The sequence below is a fragment of the Sinocyclocheilus anshuiensis genome, unplaced genomic scaffold (genome assembly GCF_001515605.1).
Source record: "Sinocyclocheilus anshuiensis isolate Anshui unplaced genomic scaffold, SAMN03320099.WGS_v1.1 scaffold942, whole genome shotgun sequence".
NCBI lineage: Eukaryota > Metazoa > Chordata > Actinopteri > Cypriniformes > Cyprinidae > Sinocyclocheilus > Sinocyclocheilus anshuiensis.
The window spans coordinates 285591-305870 of NW_015536531.1; the positions used below are offsets into that span (position 1 = coordinate 285591).

General features: G+C 37.7%; 1 protein-coding gene and 1 pseudogene across 1 annotated transcript; both read left to right on the forward strand.

The window, feature by feature from the left end:
• The first annotated feature begins 1927 nt into the window (after positions 1-1927).
• Positions 1928-4818, forward strand: LOC107694934 (spectrin beta chain, non-erythrocytic 5-like). The gene is given in 6 exon segments (XM_016494656.1): positions 1928-2050; positions 3814-3975; positions 4143-4259; positions 4324-4457; positions 4561-4619; positions 4622-4818. Coding segments are annotated over 6 exon segments (771 nt in total). The 3' UTR covers positions 4798-4818.
• A 928-nt stretch (positions 4819-5746) lies between these two features.
• The window catches only part of LOC107694942 (spectrin beta chain, non-erythrocytic 5-like), a 24991-nt pseudogene continuing 10457 nt past the window's right edge, over positions 5747-20280 (forward strand).

Consider the following 20280-nt stretch of genomic DNA (forward strand, 5'->3'; position numbering starts at 1 on the left):
TGTTTTTTTTTTTTTTGTTGTTTTTGAGAGAGAGAGATTAGCATCTAGACCGCCAACTCTATTCTGTCTTCTAATTATACAAAAATACTTTTTTTTTTTTTTATAAAAAATTTGTTTATATTATTTTACATAAAATATCAATAATAATGACAGTAGGAGAAAACATTGAATTAAACATAGTGTTTATAATTCTGAAATGCAAAAGAACTTATGTTGTATGATGAAATCATTATGAAACTCCTTTATGCTGTATATACATTAATACTGATGAATGTAATTATGTATGTTAAACACTGTCACCATAACCATATGCACATTTGAACTAATAGATTGTTTCTGTCAACTCTGAGGTGGATTACATGAACTAGACTAACTATTTGACACAAGGCTAACTCTTATGGCTTTTAAACATGAAAAATCATTGTATTTGTGTGCAGGTGAATTTAAGATTACTGTCAAATGTGATTAAAGCCATTCTGTTCAAGTTTCCCAGATACTTAATTATATATAGGTGTTTGATGGTGCTGCCTATACTTTAATGAGCCTTTGACATGTATACAACCTTCAATCTTCTGTTAATTTGTCATTTGCAAATTTTATATAACCTTTTAAATGAAATAAGGGAATGTAATAAATGTTTCTCTTTCAAATTAAAATTGTTTCTCCAACACTTTATTTTGAAATTCGTAATCATAGTAAACTTGAACGTGTACAAAATCTTTTTTGAATAACAGTAATTTCAGCTGTTTCAACCCCGAATCAATTAGCATACAACTGGCATGGTTGTTCCTGGATGGGCCTTTAGAGAGGTGTGTGCTGCTGAATTGCATGAAATACTGAATTTGACTGCAACCTTTACCCCTCATGTAGCACATTATCAGGTGAGTGAGAATTACCCTCCCTTTCATTCCATTACAACAGCGTCAAAGTTCAGTTCAGTCCCTTAACACTGATCAGTCTTGAAGAGGATTTATCAGATTATGCTCAAATCATGAATTTTTGCCTATGATGAAAGTCTGTGACTAGCACTGACTGTGCTTAAGTGTTGAAAACAAACCTTGACAAAGGGTAAGTGAATTCTAAATCTATTGCATGCTGTGCATCATAATATGACAAACAAATGTAATACTTTTTACAAGTTGCAAGAAATAGTTGCAGGATATACAAATGGCAACATTTAAGAAACAAAAAATGCAAGTTATGCAAAAAACAAAAGGAAGTTTATGCTATTTTGAATTGTCTGCAGAGATGTGTAATATTATAGTTTAATTGTTTATATGTTTTAAACTAGATTAAACAAATGTCTGTTTCACCGAATTACATGGATATAAAATATTTTTCAATATAATAGCATCATAGCTTTAAGACTCTACTAAGATGATGTTCTACAGTATAACATATTAAAAGTAACAAAACAAATAGCTGAAATGTAACATCTGATTTAAGTAATCTGTAATTCTTGATCCCATCCTATTCAATTTATCACCTGATTTGGAAATGCTAGGTATTTTTATGATCCTTTAAAATATGTCTGTAAAGTCAGACTCAGAGCATAATTACACTGTCAGCAGGAGAGGCATGATTGCCTTGATACTTTCACTTCCTCATAAACATTAGAGAACAAAGCAGATTTAAAAATGGAAAATGATTTATCTTGAGTCATATTTAACTTTCACAATGACATTTCCTTGGTACTATCCTCTTTTATTTTAACTTCCCAAAAAAGCTCAAAAATCGAAACGTAAAGGCCTCGCTATTCATGTGTATGGCTTAATGTTTAAACTCATCTTAAGCAGCTATTTATTGTAAATGAACAATCTCTAGTGCAGCATTTGAGATGGCTGAATTTTTCTTTATGTGTGTGTGTCTTTGAAACAGTTACATGCATTTTTCATATGTTGTTTTCAGAGACTAACACAGTCAGGAGATGTCTAAACAGGGAGATGGAGAAGAGTCAGATGGCCGGTTCCGAGAGCTTCAGGAACAGCGGATGACGGTGCAGAAGAAGACCTACACAAAATGGATGAACAGTGTCTTTTCAAAGAATGGGGTACGAATACATCCTTCCAAAGCCTTGCTGCTCAGTGCTAGTTCAGGCAACAAGATCCACAATCAGTGACACAACTAAGCACCGATAAAACTTAAACTAAAAGCTTACATTTCAAATGTGTCATGATCAATCCTTTTCCAATAGTAATTATATTGCTATGGCTATCTATCTATCTATCTATCTATCTTTAAATATATAAATAATCCACTTCATTTAATCAGTGGTATCTGCTTGTGGTGAAGCAATTTGATTACACAAAAATTCATGATTCACGACAAGATATCACGGTAACTCTGATGATGTAATATAATCCTGACTCCATTCTTGTGATTTACTTGAGTTTATGATATAATATGCTCAGCATGATTACCTCTAGTTGTGAACCCTTGAACCTATGTAAGGTCATAATTATTTGATCATTGTCCATTACATTACCATCTACATACTTTATGTACTTGTCTCATGATAAGTGGACAGCTAGTTTACTTGCTTATTTAAACAAGTTAGCCCACTGTTTTTCATATATACATACTCAAAGACTGAGTTTAATAATAATGATGAAAGAAAATGGCAGGTACGCGTAAAGGGAAACCCAATATTGAATTTTTATTCACTGTTATGCAAACATTTTGTGACAGATCAGCACTGGGGAGGGAAAAGCACAGATGATTTACCTTGTATTACATCAACATCACCAATTTTAGATTTAGGAAGGAAATAGTACCGCCTTGACTGTCATCACATAATGTTTTTATACCTGATATTTCCACTGTATATGTCTCCCTTTGAGTGTTATATTTAACAGTGGTTACATATGACCTCCTCTCGTACTTACTGCCATTGTTGTGTGAACCAACTGAGAGATTTCACTTACATAATAAACACTAACAGCAAGATGTTAAAAACAGACAAGTGGTGCTACAATGACCTTCCTCGGCTTGTTAGGGCACACAAATATATTAATAGTTGTACACAGGCAGCTGTCCGGTAGAATGACATGCTTTAAACGTTTCCCTTTCCTTTTCCCCTTCCTCGGTTTCTCCTGTGTATTGTTCTGTATCAGACAACACCGTTCACCGTAAACATGTTTATTATAAAAAGTCACACTGCTCATTAAATAACTAAATATTGCTTTCTGAGAAAATCTACTCTACCCAAACACATAGCATTTCTTTTAGTGCATCAGTTACATGCAAGTTAGCAAGATACCATTGTTCTTGCTTTTAAAAGCAATTATGAACGCTGCAAAGAAGTATACAGTAATTGCAAGCAGATTTTATTTTTTTATCTTTGCTCTTGAGTGATGAACTACATGTCTGAAGATCTACCAGAGGAGCAGGGTGTGCTCTAAGCTCCCTCGGTTCATTCCCTGGGTAAGCAGATCGGTTGAGAGACATCAGATTCCCACAAAACATGGATTAGGGAGTGGTTGCAAGTCTCTTGCTTGAAAGCTGAGAGCAGGACGGCTTTACTGAGAGGAGTGTGAGTGAGTCACGTCATAGTGGAATACAGTGGCAGTTAGCCAAACACAGTGGTAAAACAAAGCCAGCTGCTGATTTCATGCCTAAACTGCATATGATGCATAAAACAAATGCAGTTATAGGATATAAGAACATGTATGTCACTGTCAACTGACACAGACTACCTGCAAGATTACTTGTAAGTTGATGTCTTCACACTTTATGATTATTTGGTTGCATAAACTGGGTGTGTTGGAAATGTGTGTAATTATATTTGAATGTGCATTCACTTTAAAGGAAAAGGTTGACTTGACTGATGTGTATACTGAACTAAGAACTGGTGTGCATCTCGTGCGACTTTTGGAGCTCATCTCCGGGGAGAAACTGCCCACTTCCAGTCGACGCAGCCTAAGAGTCCACAGTCTAGAAAACAACAGCATTGCCATTAATTTCCTTAAAACCAAGGTACACTCAAAGAAGTACAACCTGCAAATATCAAATTAGAATAGCTTTTAAAAAGTATTATTTCAACAATGTTACTTCTTAAAAGTGAACTGTGGATAAACCGATACAATAAGTTATGTACTTATAATTGTAGGTCATCTTTTTTCCCTCTGTTCATCTTCTTATAGATCAGAGTAGATCTGATTGGTCCGGAAAATATTGTGGATGGAGACAGAACCCTGATCCTGGGCTTAATTTGGATCATCATTCTCCTCTTCCAGATTGGAGCCATCAATATTGTTGAGGTAAGGCCTTAAGATTGGCCCCTGTGCTTATCACTGTTTAAATTCTGTTTTGGTTTCAGGTCAGTGGCGCTCAGCCAAAGAAGCTCTACTGATATGGTGTCAGCATAAGACCGCCGGTTACGCCAATGTAAATGTGCAAGACTTCTCAAGCAGCTGGAGAGATGGACTGGCCTTCAATGCTCTTATTCATGCCCATTGGTAATACTTATAGTGGATAGCATTCTCTTTTGATAAGGAACATAATTTGACTGTTTCCTTTCCACTACTTCAATCTCATGGAGTTATGATAACACTGTTCCAGGCCTGATCTTTTTGACTACAACCGACTACGGCAAGATGATCCAATGAGGAACCTCACCCATGCTTCACTCTGGCAGAGGATGAGTTTGGTATAATGCAGCTCCTGGATGTGGAAGATGTCATGGTGCCCCATCCCGACGAGAAGTCTATCATGACTTAAGTCTCCCTTTACTACCACTACTTCTCCAAAATGAAGCAGGGTCAGACTATCCAGAAGAGGATAGCTAAGGTTAGTTAGCAAACGTGTGTAGTTTTAAGTAATGTAAAATGCAAGGGTAAGAATTGCTATTACTATACATCTCTTTAAAGTTGTGATGTAATGGAAGAAGCAACAGAACCTTTATTCTGTATTGTGGTGTACATCCAAGTGAAATAGATTATCGTGAAGAAAAAAGTGTAGAGCGAGGGCATCAGTTGTTGGTTGGATGGAGGCAGATCCGAATGGAAACTTGCAGTCGAATGTAAGAAAGGGGCAGGGTTTATGCAGACAGAACACACCAGAGAGATGTCTCATTTCAAAGTTTGGATGAATTGTTCACAATAAGATCAATAACATGCATTTAGAAAATAGATATGGTGAATTCCCATTTCTTGAGTAGACCTCTAACCCTAAATATTAAACTTTGCCTTGTAGTTTGTTGAGAAGAGGTGTTCAATTACTTTTCTAAGCAATCAGGCTTATGATTTTTACCTGGTGATAATACAGGCAAAAAAATTCCATAAACTTATATTGATTGAGTGGCCTGTGCCATATACCGTATATATATATATATATATATATATATATTTGGCAATTTGCTTAACTAAGTAATAGCAGTAGCAATACTATGAACTGCACTAATGCCAAAACAGTTATTAGTGATATAAGATTTCTTTCCTTGTTATTTAGTGTGTTTCTAGACTGGGCTTGGAATTGATGTGATTATTATAACAAAGATATACACTTTTTGCTTTGGTCCATTGGGACAAAGCAACGTCACAGGAGCACGCAAAGGTTTTTTTGTGAAATGTTAAGCACTGGTGCCCTCTGTTTGAGAAAGTATGAACTGTAGCTACTGCGGTGTTGAATCAGGACTCTAATCTCAAACTCTTTAGGATTAGTGGATTTGACTGTGGGTCAAAAAGAGGAGCCCTGGTCTTAATCAGATCAGTATAAACTCTGGGCTGTAAATGCTGCTAAACAAGAAAGTTAGTTGTCTGCACTGCATAGTCAACATAGCCTTTTGGATCATGCTGACAATATGGAGGAAGTCATCCTCAGATAGGCTACTCTTTGACAAACAGGAGGATTTGATCCAGCAAAGATGAGCTCAGAGGTCAGGCGATGCTATTAACATGCTGGCAGGATACACATGGAGAGAAACAGGGGCGTGAATTGTCCTGTTCTGCCTGTGCAGTATGACACTTTCACTCACCACCATGTCCACAAGTGTGAATAGAAATACCGTTATGTGTTGACTGGGTCACAGCTGTGGAGAAGTGTTAGCTGTCACAAAAGTGTATTAAACAATGACAGACAGATCTCGTTGAATGGATGGATGGGACTAAGATAAGCCCAGCCAGGCTCTGAGATGTCAAGACTCTGAGTTCATTTTATGGTAAGACTGCCAAGCTCTCAGGTGTGATGCTGTTGGGACACTAGATGACAATGACTTTCAGTGGCTGTTTCAGCAGTCAGTGGTTGCGATGGCAGAACATGAGACAAACCATTATTGAGGCGCAGAGGAGTGTTCCAGAAGTGGGAAAGGTGTGTATTAAGTAGATAGATGTCTGTGTAGCTGCTGAACAAAAGCATGCTCCCAAATCACCCATCCTTCAAAGAAATACAACTTGTGATGTTGCTTAATGTTTATAGTAGTACTGTCCTGCTGTTAGACCAAATCTGCGCTTCTGAATTTCATACATCTGCTTCAACATCAGTGTTTTCCAAAATCTATAGTTTATCTCTGCCTGCAGATTGTGGACCTTCTGAAAGAGCTGGATGATATGAAGGGCATGTATGAAAGCATGGTGTCTGACTTACTACGCTGGATCAAGACCAAGGTTGAGGAGCTCAATGACCGTTCTTTCCCCAACTCCCTGTGAGAAATGCAGCATCTGGTTTCTGCCTTCAAGATGTACCGCACTATTGAGAAGCCTCCCAAGTACCAGGAACGAGGGGCTATCGAGGCCCACCTCTTCAACTTGCGAACCAAGCTAAGAGGAAACAATCAGTGGGACTATATTCCTCTGGAAGGCAAGACCTTGGGGGATATCGAAAGGAACTGGACCTTGCTAGAGCGAGCAGAACACCAGCGAGAGCGGGACCTCCAGAGTGCGCTGATGAGGCTGGAGCAGCTGGAACAGTTGGCCCAGAAGTTTGGCCATAAGGCTACGCTGAGGGAGAGCTACCTGGAGGACATTCTGCAACTGATCCAACAACAGGACCTGGAAGGGCTGCAGAGACTGGAGGAGGCTGAGACAGTGGCTCGCAAACTGGAGGCCCTGGGAGCAGATGTGTTGGCTCATGAACCACGTTTCCGCACTTTAAGTGAAATGGCTGTTGTTATAGAAAAAGAGAACTACCACAGCAAGGCGCAAGTGATTTGCAGGTGAGGGGCAAAGAATAGCTGGTAGTTTATAATCACTTACTGATACGGGCTATGGCTGGTTTTCATGTCCTATTATAATGCAGTGGAAAAGACATGTCAAAAATACATTTCTAGTAAAAACATTCCCACTAATGTTGGCACTATAAAATAAAAGTTCCTATTGATGCAGTTGTTTTTGTTTCTTATTGATGATTTTTTGTTTTAATATTGGGCTGTTGCAGCAATGTACCAGTCCTTAATTTTTTTTTTATGTAAAATGCTTATAGTATTTTAGATATGGCTGAACTTAAGGGAAACTAGATTTTTCAACATTTTGTTGATCCTTAGGAATGTGGATGTTGAAAATGACTTTACATTATTAAAGTAAAAAAACATTTTATAGGTGTGGAAGTATTTAGTATCTATCTGTCTGTCTGTATTATTTTTTTTTCCTACAGACATTACCACTGAGAATTATGAACTGAGCATTATCACTTGAGCATAAACTACTTTCTTTCCTAGGCCCTGGCAGATTCCTCTGACTTAGGAAAACAGCTGCAAGAGGTGGTAGCCCTACTGCAAAAGCAGGACTTAATAGACACTCATATCATCTCACTTGGAGAAACCCTGAATGCCATCAGCAGCAGTGCCTTAAAGGTTAAGCACAAAGGTGCCACAAAAGTCAAGAGAGGAATTAAAGATCTTAACGGCCAGTACAACTCTTTACTGGTTCTCAGCAAGAACAGGTAAACTCTATAAACCCTTCTAATTGTACTAAAAGCCATATTTGGGGACATTTGTAAGACTAAGATTTTATTAGTTTCTAAAATGAGTACAACATTTTTACAAAATCTTGTGGCAAGTACCATATACATAAAGACACTTATCTAGAAGCTAAACTGTGCTTTAATAGTTAACCATGAGAAATACAGACAGGATTGTATACACCACAGTTTTACGGTTTTAGAAAAAAAAACTACTGTGCAGCAATAACATGATCTTTTTTTGTGGAAAAAAGGAGAAAAGCTCTGGAGGGACAGCTGAAGCTCTTTGAGCTTTTCCATGATTGTGAATAAGTAGAAGCATGAATCTATGAGAAATGGGTCCTCTTACAGGCAGCATCTCTGGGGAGAGACCTCAGTCAAATTCAGCAAGCCATTCAGAACCACAAGGTATGTGGCCATCAGATACTATAAGAAAAAATATAAAATTGTAGTACTGAAGAAACCCATTACTGCCTAAATTTTTAGATCTATCTCAAAACAGTTATATACTTATCGCTACTTAATGCTCTTTTAAGCACTTCTATAATGGAGAACTGACTAACGTTGCTTAACCTCAATGAGACTGAATCAGAGCTGCTAAGATTGCTTTGTTATGTTGCAGGCTTTAGAGGCAGAGATTCAGTCTCAGGAATCAATGTGCTCTGGGGTTTTATCCAGAGGCCAAGAGCTGTGCAGGGGGAAACACCCTAATGAGAGAGACATCCAAAAGTGGATTCGGACTCTTCAGAAACCTTAAAGAACAAGTCACCATCCGAAAAAACAGGCTGCATGCAGCCAATGTCATCAAGCAGGTATGTACATATATATATATTAATGCAAAGTGAGAAATTATGATTCAGTAGATCAAGCAGTGGTTGGGATAAAAATGTTCCAAGTGCCATTCTTCCTTTCCCTCAGTATTTTGCAGACATTACCGAAGCCAGCTCGTGGCTTGATGACCGCAAACCACTTCTCATTGATGAGGATTATGGAAAGGATTAGGCCAGCATTACTGCTCTGCTCCAGCGTCACCAAAGACTGGAGAAAGAAATGTAAGCATATGCCTCAGAAGTTAAACGACTCGGCGAGCAGGCCAAGAGTGCTGCCCAACTTGCTCCTCTTACTGTGAATCACAACTAAAATAATCCATTATGTACAAAAGAAAAAAAATACAAATTATTTTGCAATACAATTACAGCACTTAGTCTGTCTGAATAATCTTCTAATGTTGCTTCAGGAAAGGTAAAGGTGAAAAACAGTTTATCCATGAAATAAATGTGAATCATTGCTAGCATAAAACAGAAATTACTGCATAATTTAATGGATAAAGCTTCAATGGCACTGACATTTTTTAATCAATTTAAGACTGAAACCCAGCCGAGTAGAATGGTACACTACAGTGATTCATCAGATGGTGAAGATGAGATGGATAAAAAAGATGACAAAGAAGGAAAAGTCATTAGCAAGGCTTTACCACAAGAACAAGCAAAGATTAGGTTCAGATACAGAGGTAAACAGCATCCTTTAATGCTAAAAAATGATAAAGTTTGTGTGTACAATGAAACAGTTTCTTTTTCTCTTCTCATCTTGACCATTTTCAGGTCCTATATTAACCTGGGACAGAGGAGAAACATTGACAATTGTCAGCAGGGAAAAAGATGATAAGTTGCATCTTCGAGACAGCAGAGGAAATGAGCAACTAGTATCTTCCACATTCATCACAAAGATGCCATCTTCTGTAAGACTTTTTATCAATTTCAAAATCTACTTGAGTTTCAGATCTTATGAGCCATAAAACTTCTATTTAAATTGCATCTACTAGACAGCTTTTGCTTGTGTTTTGATGCAATTAAATGCAGAAAGCACCACCTGAACCTACGAATGGAGAACCTGAGAGTCCAAAAAAGAAAGTGAGCCGACCTCGTCGCACTCGTTCTATGCGGCATGGCACAGCTGAAATATCTACCTCATCATTGCCTGACCCACACTTCCAAAAAGACACAATAGAGAGCACACAAAGCAGTCTAGAACAGGATTTCAACAGCCTTTATAATTTAGCACAGGTAAATATTCAAGATTTACCCTTACGCTTTATCATTTTAGATTGTTTTAAACATTTTCCAGTCATTTAAATAGCATTTTCTCCTACCAGTCAAAAAATAAGATGCTGGATGACACTGCACGACTACATAGGTTCTATAATGCCTGTGAGGAGTTTGATTCCTGGATGGGAGACAAGGAGAATGTCCTCAACACTTTTAACTCCAACTCCAACAACTTAGAGGTTGTACAAGCCAAATATGAGGTCAGTTTGCATTGAAAACACACGCCTAGCAGAATAACGCAAGTCAACATGAATCAGTTACAACATTCAGAGCCTTAAAGTTGCTTGGAGAAGTAACTCCAATAGATATACTTGTGTTCTTTGGATAACATGGTGGTATTTTGATTTAAAAACATTCACTTCTTTCTCAATGTTATACACAGAACTTTCTTACTGAACTAGCCAGTGGTAGAAATCAGCTCGATAACATTACCAAGCTTGGAGAGGAGCTTGTGAAAAAACAGCACAGCAAGAAAAAAGAGATTCAGCTCAGGCTTGGAATCATAACCCGCAGGTATGAAGGCTAAAATCAGCATTGTGCAGCCGTACCATCCTACCATGCTATTGTGTTGTTAAAAACAACAACACAACAACCTTGAAGTGTTTCTTTGTATCACCAGGTGGGAACACATTCAAAAACTAAAGGATGAGATGACTCATGAGCTGCTTAGCTCTGCTGATGTGAAATCGTTCCTGCAGACCTGCCAGGATGTCCAGGCTCAGCTCCAGGATAGGCTAACCCAGCTTGACACACCTGATGTGGGCAGCTCACCATCAGCCCTACAGGCTGAGGAACACAGACAAGCCCAAGCTGAGAGGGACATAGAAGCCCTGGAAAGGAAAATAGAGTACCTTAAAAGTGTGGCCAAGATGTAGGTTTGCTACAAAATTATTGCAGTTCCACTTATTTTTGATGATATGTTTTTGGCACTTCTTATTTCTAACCTTGGCACAGCTCGGAACCATCATCAACAATAACTTACAGGAGAATGTCCAACGTTATTTAGAAAGCAGTGAAACTAAATCAATCCTCATTAATCTGCCTGTCAACTGTCCCATTGCTATTCTACAGGAAACAGGATTGTAGTCCTGCAGAGAGTGCCGCTATCATGGAAGAAGTACGTGCTCTGGAAGACCTGCTGCGACAGTTGAAAGCCCAATCCATTCAAAGACAACGGATGCTTGATGAAGCCAGACGCTTGCAACTCTTTCAGAAAGAAACCAGAGACCTGTTGTTATGGGCCGAGGCAACAAAGGAGTATCTTCTGGAAGAGGACACTGGATCTGATGTAGCATCTGCTCATGGAGAACCTTGATCTGAAGCAAAAGATTAAACTTCAGAGAGCAAAGTTAGTTGTGTTTGGCCTTTAGCTTGTAATTCGTACTTAGTGCCTATGATCAGCGTTGGGGGTAACGCATTACAAGTAACGCGAGTTACATAATCAGATTACTTTTTTCAAGTAACTAGTAAAGTAACGCATTACTTTTTAATTTAAAAGAAAATATCTGTTACTTTTTCAAAAAAGTTACTTTTTCAAAAAAGTAACGCCAGTTACTTTGTTTTCCCATTTATTGACTGATAAGTCTCCTGTCCCCATATTGGGAGAAATCGGAGGTACAGAGTCGATGTGTGTGCTGTGTGATCATGATGTTATTGTAGTCCTAGACTAAATGTGAATGTGCATTAATTCATTCCACTCGCAAAAAACAGATTTAGTATTCATCAAAATGAATTAAAACAGTGAAATGCAAACTCGGAATATGACGCAAACCTGCAATAATTAAATAAGCAAAAATTACTTTAGATAAACTAACAATTGTGCTTCATTGATTTTTTTTATTGCTGAAGAGTGTTGATCCTTCTTCTCCTGTTTTCTACTGTACAGACGTGAATTTACTTTTCCTTCAGCCTGAGGTTTATTCATTACACTTTTTGGCGTGAAAGGGCTTTTACATTTGCTATAAATAGAACTTCTTATATTAAAAACAATCAAGCCCTGCTCATATTTAAAAAGTAACGCGAAAGTAACGCAACGCATTACTTTCCATAAAAAGTAACTAAGTAACGTAATTATTACGCAATATTGTAATGCATTACTTTTAAAAGTAACTTTCCCCAACACTGCCTATGATTAAAGGTAATGTTATTTCAGATTGAAAGATATGGAAAAGCTGGGTCAATCTCTAGAGGTGGCATCTGGAGAGAAAGGAGCTAAAGATGTTCAGCAGACGCTCACTAAGTTGGATAAGGAGTGGAGCCAGCTGGACAAATTGTGGGCTAGTCGCAACAGAAGGCTTGAGCAAGGACTGGAGTTTCAAAAGCTGAATATGGAAGCAGATCGCACAGAGGCCACCATTTCTGGTCATGAAACAGACTGAAAGTCAGAGATTTGGGGGGTAATCGAAAGAGATGATACTGTGACATTTAATTTCTTTATTATTTTAATTTATTAATTGAATGAATTCATTTCATGTCTCTAAGCACATTTTTGTCAAAGGAAGAGATAAGATTTAATGCATAATTTCTGTACAGGACTCTGTGGACAGTGTTCACAGTTTACTGGGCCGTCAAGAAGAGCTTGAGGCTTTGCTTGAGGCACTACAGCGATCCATTAACCTCTTTCAAGACAAGAGCCAGGAGCTCATCAGCAAGCGTAACTTTGCCGCCAAAGAGTGAGCATAGACTTTTATTTGTTTTTACATATTACAGTTTATTTTATTAATAATTGTAATTGCTTGTTTCTTAGTGCTATTATTTTAGTTCACCCTGGCATATCACCTCTTTCCAGAATCCAACAGCGATCAAAGGTGATTAAAGACTGATACAAGAAGCTGAAAGAAAGTTGTAAATTAAGGAGGCTTGATTTAGTTGCTTCAAAAAAGTACCAGGTAGACCTTCAGTTTATGTTTTGGAAAGTGACTGCATATTTTTTATAAATAATACAATTTAAAATGTGTTTGTAGCTATACAGTATATCAGACAAGAAAATTGTCTAAACAACTACAGTGCTTTAAAATACTTAACTTTTACCTTGCATAGGAATTTTTAAGAGATGCCGAGGAGATGCTCCTGTGGATAGAGGAGAAGTTTGAGATTGCTGAGGACGAGTCATACAGAGATCCAACTAACATCCTCCGTAAGCTCAAAAAACACGAGGCGGCAGAAAAAGAGATGCAGGCCAATCAAGTCCGCATAGACAGATTAACTGAGGTATGGCACCACATCAGATGTATTGTTTATTATTTTTCAAGCAACATAAGTATTTGGCCATGATTTTTGTCCATATTGGTGATTGGATTTCATGTGGTTAGACTGGAGAGGAAATGTTAGCAGAGGATCACTACAACAGCCAGAGCATACAGAGAAAGACTCGAGAGATATGCAAAAGGTGGACTGAAATCCAGAGAAAGATGGCAGAAAGAGGGGACAAACTACGACAGGCTGGCCAGCAGGAGCAACTCACGGAGCTGCTTCAGGTACTTAAACTCAAGCTCTGTTCTACCTTTGACTACTGCAGGACAACACTGAAGGAATTTATAGGCCTATCCTTGAAACATAAGCAGAATACATTTCTGTGAGTAGATTTTAAATCTTTTCTTATGTTAATGGTGTCATTGAATTAAATCAGTTGAAATGACCAATTTACAAAATAAATAAATAAATGATAAGTGTGCTTCTATTTCTATATTCCAAAGTATCTGTATATTTTCAGGATGCAAAACTGAAGATTGAGGCAATTGAGAGAATGTTACAGAATGCAGTCAGGGGTCATGACCTTCGTTCAAGCAGACAGCTCCTAAAGGAGCACAAGCAGCTGGAGGAGGAGGCTCAAGAACTTGCAGAAAAAATCAGCTCCAAAGGAGCACAAACAGCTGGAGGAGGAGGCTCAAGAACTTGCAGAAAAAATCAGCTCCATTGTCACCAGTGCCAAACACCTGGCCACCAACCATTTTGACTCTCAACGCATTCTCAGGGAGACTGACACTTACCTGAAACTGTTAGTATTCATTTTTCATCAAACAAAAATAAATAAAAGTTTTTCATAATGAAAACTTACCTGCAATGAATGACCTATTTTTAAGGAAATGATAGCTAATAAACTGATGATCAATTATATGTATATGCAGGATCAATCAATACAAAACTGTTGCTTTCTATGCATGCTTTAAGAAGCCTTTACTTCTGCTTTATTTGCCAGATTTAAGTCTCTACAGAAACCTTTGGATCATCGCAGGAGCCAGTTAGAGGCAGATGTGGCATTAAATAGCTTTTACCATGATGTAGACCTAGAGTTAAACTGGATATCAGAGCATCATCCTGTAGCTGATACTACAAACTATGAAAGATCTCTGGCAGTGGCAGTTAGTCTGCTTCAGAAGCACAAGGTATGATTAGATTTGAGTGTATGAATGTTGCTGGGGATAAAAATACCTATTCAAAAATTATTTTAACTTTAAATAAATGACTGTACCTTTCTTTGTGAAGTTCCAGTGTAAAGTTGTATTCATTGTAACTGTTAAATGTTTCAAAACCCTCCAGGACCTGCAGGCAGAGGTAAATGCCCACAGCCAGTACCTGCAACAAGTACTGGACAGAGGACGAGCCATGGCCCGGTCCAATCAGTGGAATGGTCAGGAGGTGCAGCAGAGGTGTCAGCAACTGATTGCAGAATGGGAGGATTTAGAGGAGCCTGTGTGAGAAACGGTCTGGCGAACTTAACAAGGCAGTTACATGGGAGCAGGTAAAAGTGTAGCAGTGTTTGCAGTTTTTTTGGTCCAGTAATTATTCAAGCCATTACTGTCATTACTTCTGTCAGAAACATCAGCTTTGGTCAGCACTGATTATGGCAAGACTGAATTAGCTACTCAGAGTCTAATAAAGCAGCATGAGGTGAGTAAACTTTGGCTTGTACTAATGCAATAGCTTAAGGTTTTAACATGTTAACATATACTGGTTTGTTTCTTCAGGCAGTGGAGGGGCAGATTGAGGTACTTGCTGCTCAAGTAGATGAACTCAAATCCAACGTTAAGTAGGCTGTACGTGTGTGGGGTTTAGAGGAGCTCAACAAACCCTACAACCACATTAAATCGAAGCTAAATGAGGTTCAGCACTCAGCAACAGTCAGGTAAAATAAAAATCAGTTGATAAAACAGCACAACTAACAGAAGTACAAACCCTCATGTTGGTTTGCCTTGTTAAAAAAACATATCTCATTACAACAGAGAGCAGAGGCTGCGAGACTCGAGAGACTTTACACCTCCATGAATTTAAGAGCGAGCCTGCTGAATTGGAGGAATGGATTTCTCAGCAGACACAGATTGCCGCCTCTAATGACTTTGGGATTGATTATGAAAATGCACTGGTGAGAATAAATTAAATATTTTTAACAAAAATTTTTTTAAACATTTGTTACATTTGATATTATTATGGTTTCATTATTTTTTTGGTCAGAAATCAAGAAACTAATCACTACACATTCTAATGACTAGTTTTAATAGTAAAAATGAATACACAAATCTGTTTTTGTTTTAAAAATGTATACATTTTATATTAATTAAATTGTGGGTATCAACTGAAGTAAATGTTCTGCAGATCATATTTTTTGGCTTTTAATATTTTAACTTTTTATGGCTTTAGTACAGTGACAATTTAAAAGCCAATTATTACAACATACTGTCTTCACACTTATTATTCTCCCTTTTTTAATTTCTTCAATTGTCTTATTATTAATTGATTTAAAAACATATTTGAGCCTAGAAATGAACATGTTTTTGGGGTCCTTGCCATCAAAACCTTAATTTCTTATTTTAAACCCTTAAAATTCTTCAAATCTCAATATGATTCATAAAGTTAATCCTGTATCAGTTATGCATGTTGTCTGTGATCAGGATCTGTCTAAGTACCTCTTGTTTCATGACAGCAACTGTGTGGGAGATTTGAGGTATTCTTAAAGCAGCTGGAGGTGGGACTGGAGAGGATGCACACCTGTGAAGAGTTGGCTGACAAACTCATCAAAAGTAATCACCCTGAGAGCCGCTTCATCCAAGAAACAGAATCTACTCAGGTAACGGCATGTGATCAGGAAAACAGATTATAAACAAAATATTACAAACTAATAAATACAGTAATCTCATATTTGTGTCAGTTGTTTGTGATGTGTCAGACCTGTGTATGGAGTTACATCATTTTACAGTCTACAGATATCATACTTTAAGTTTACTTTATGACAGAGAATCATGGAAAGAGCTGCAGGATTTATCCAAAGATCGTAAAGAAAAGCTACGTAAATCTGAGGAATGCCACAAATTCTACAAAGACCTGACTGATGCACTAGGACAGATAAAGGTATGCAGTCCAGCTGTGGTTTAAAGTCATGCTGTTGAATAATATGATAAACATATCTGCCCTGGTGCTCACGTGTCACATATCTTGAACCAGGAGAGGTGCCAAAGCATTCCTGATGACATAGCCAAAGATCTAAAGGGAGTGCTGTCACAGCTACGCAAACATGAAGCTCTTGTACATGAGCTGGCTGGAACAGAGCAGCAGGTATGATGTGAGAGCATTCATTACAGCTGTGTTGCACTGGTGATGAAATGGCGATCATCTTGAACATACAGTGGGTGGCATGGATGCTTTTGTACAAAGGGAAGTTTTTGTTTATTACTATTGTTTATTTACTACCATTTTGATAAGGTATTTTTATATTATAATTATATTTGTAGTTTTGCAATAATTTATTAGTTACCTGACTCAGTGACATCTCTTCTTTGTCCAAAATATTGAAATACTACAACTGACGAATTCTTCTTCCTCACAAAATAATAATTTTCTCCTCTTTGCACCATTCCTTTACGTCTTGCAGCTTTACCCGCTCTGTCGTCTGATTGGTCACAAAAGCATATGAGGTTTTATGTGATCTAGTTACAACTTAAAAAAAAACAAATAAATAAACACTTAGCAAATAATAAATAAAGGATTTAAGAAATATGTGACCCTGGACCACAAAACCAGTCATAAGAGTAAATTTTTCGAAATTGAGATTTATACATCATCTGAAAGCTGAATAAATAAGCTTCCCATTGATGTATGGTTTGTTAGGATAGGACAATATTTGGCCGAGATACAACTATTTGAAAATCTGGAAGCCGAGGGTGCAAAAAAATCAAAATATTGAGAAAATCCACTTTAAAGCTGTACAAATGAAGTTCTTAGCAATGCGTATTACTAATCATAAATTAAGTTTTGATATATTTACAGTAGGAAATTTACAAAATATCTTCATGGACCATGATCTTACTAAATATCCTAATGATTTTTGGCATAAAATAAAAATCAATAATTTTGACCCATACAATGTATTTTTGGCTATTGCTACAAATATACCCCAGCGACTTAAGACTGGTTTTGTGGTCCAGGGTCACATATTTGCTCAGCAAATAAGTAAATAAATAAATAATTTACAAATGCTCACATCAAACTCATTCTCGGGTTCAGTGTTTAAACTTTATGATTCTTTTTATAGCTGCAGGAGCTGTTGGACGGAACTGACACCATTCTGGACACGTGCTCTCCTGAGCTGAGGAGAGCTTGCAGGAGCTGCAGCAGGAGGTGGTGGAGAGCTGGGAAAGGCTACGTATGCACATGGAGCAGAGGGAGGAGGAGCTGCGGTCAGCCAAGGACCGCTACATGTTCCTCAACACAGTATGCTACACTTTTTAAAAACATTTTAAACTCCTCATTTTGATTTAGTGGAAAATTCAAAAATGTTAGAAAATATTGGTTGAAAACTATTTTTGAATCATTTTATGTTGCTTTGTTCTCCAGACACAGGACTACTCCCTCTGGTGCTCGCAGGTGCTGAGTGGGATGAAGGTAGAGGAGTCCATTCGTGATGTTGCCACCTGCGATTTGCAGTTGTTCCAGCACCAGCAGCTATGGGCTGAGATTGTGGCGCGTGAGGAGACATATGCTCAGGCCGTATCCATGGGCCAGGACCTGCTAGAGCATGACAAACCTAACGCTAAAGTTAAGAAACTTAAATTTGTCTGATTTAAACTACAATATTGCAAACTGTAATTTTACTAGTAATAAATACTAGTAATTTCCGATCCAGGTGAGAGAGAGAAAACAAAATGGTTGGTTTGTGATGTTTATTTGTATTTTAGGCAGAGGAATGGATCACAGACCGTATGAATAAAATACTAGAAGACTCCAAAATGGACATGAGCAACCTTCAGACTAAAATGAAGATATTGCAGAAGCATCAGGTGTTTGAAGCAGAGATTCTGGCCCATGGAAATATCATTGAATCTGTCCAGCAGGTACCAAAGTCACAAACTGGCTCAGTAGTCAGTCAGAGATAATACTATATTTTTTTGTTGTTTTTTTTGGTCTTTATAAATGTGTTTAACATTGTTTGTCACATACTTATCAAAAGGCTGGAAATGAGCTAGTGACCTTGCGTCACCCAAAATCGAAGGAGATAAAGAAGACCATCTCTGCGCTGATCTCTCATTGGGAAGCTCTGAAGCAAACGGTTACAGTCCGTGGAAAAGTTCTTGAGGATAATCGTGATTTTCTTGAGTTCCTGCAAAAAGTGGGACAGGTTGAAGTTTGGATTAGGCAAAAGGCAAGTAAATGAGGCCATTAACATTAACAAACTGCTGAAAACATGCCTTGATATAAACTACTGGTGTACCCAGAATTAATATTTGGTTTCTTTTCTGTATAGGAGGTGATGATAAATGTTGGTGATGTTGGGGAGGATTATGAACATGGTCAGCAGCTGCTGAAGAAGCTCAGTGAATTCAGAGGCTCAGGCTCTGGAGTAAGTCTGGTGTTCGACTTGGTCTAGAAAATGTGAACTTAAAGAAAAACACATTTATGTTGATTTATCAACTCAGTTTAATGAAATGACATACTGAAGGCTTTGTATTATGTAACAGTGGTATACAGCATATTGCTTAGTGCATTAACATTCTTTCACTAAGAAGTTTTCATCCCTTAGGATGTGACTGTTGATGATGCTCACATCAAGACAATCAATACTCTGGCAGCCCGGCTAGAGAGACAGGACAGTGATGAGTTGGCAACTGTGAGAAAGCGTAGGCAACAGCTCAATGAACGGTACATCCTCCTATATTTCAACTGAGATCCATGTTCATTTAAGAAAATACACTCATCATCTCTTATATCTAGCATGTTGTTTGTTTTGACTTTCTTGTCACCTTCCCAACAGATGGAGTAATTTCCATGGCAACCTGAGCAGCTATAAGCAGAAGCTGGAGGCAGCGCTAGAGATCCACGCCTTGATTCGAGAGCTAGAAGAAGTCCGGGACAGAGCTGGAGAGAAGGTGAGAGAGAGAGATTTTATGGCTATCAAATTACATGTCTTTGAATCTGAACCCAACTTTGGCTTTGAACCCAATATAAGAGAAATTGAAAATTTATTTTACACTTAATTTTTCAATATAACAATATTTTAAATATATTCAATTAAATATTCTTTATTATATAGTCTTAATTACATATTTAATTAAAACATTTTTGGGCCACAGATGCTGTTGCTCCAGGGTCAGGGCTGTGGAGTGGATGTGGAGAGTGTGGAAAACCTTATTCGCAGACACGAGGAGATGGAGAGGGAGGCTAGAGTCATCCAAGAGAGGCACTGTGAGTAGACTAGACAGCTGTTATACAAAAACACATTCATCCATATTAATCAGTGCACTGTGGGTAGCACGTCCTATACAATATCTATTGTGTGTGCTTGCATTGTGGTTAAAGGCTTTATAGAAAAACTCTCAGCACCTTCCAATGAAGTAACTGCTGTACATACAAAAGCCTTTAAATAAACCATTCATGGTGCATTATATGCTGTAGGGTGAGGGTTTGTGTAACTCACTAAAGCTAGTCAGCTTACAAGAAGGGTTACAAAGCAGATACTTGCTCTAATTTGTAAAACCAGGCCCTGGAGAAGGAGACTAAAGATCAGTTAAGGAGACACTGTGATCTGTCTGACAAACTTAGTAAGAAGCAGGAAGAGGTCAACATTGCTTTAGTCAAGCTGGACAAGGAAATCAAACGAAGGTATGCAACCATTAGTTGCTATATTCTTAATTTATAATAATAATAATCAATTAAAAAATGTAAATAGTGTAACATGTTAAAAATTTATTTAAAATATACATTAAATAGAAAATAGAACAGAATATACAGTGGGTATGGAAAGTATTCAGACCCCCTTAAATTTTTCACTCTTTGTTATATTGCAGCCATTTGC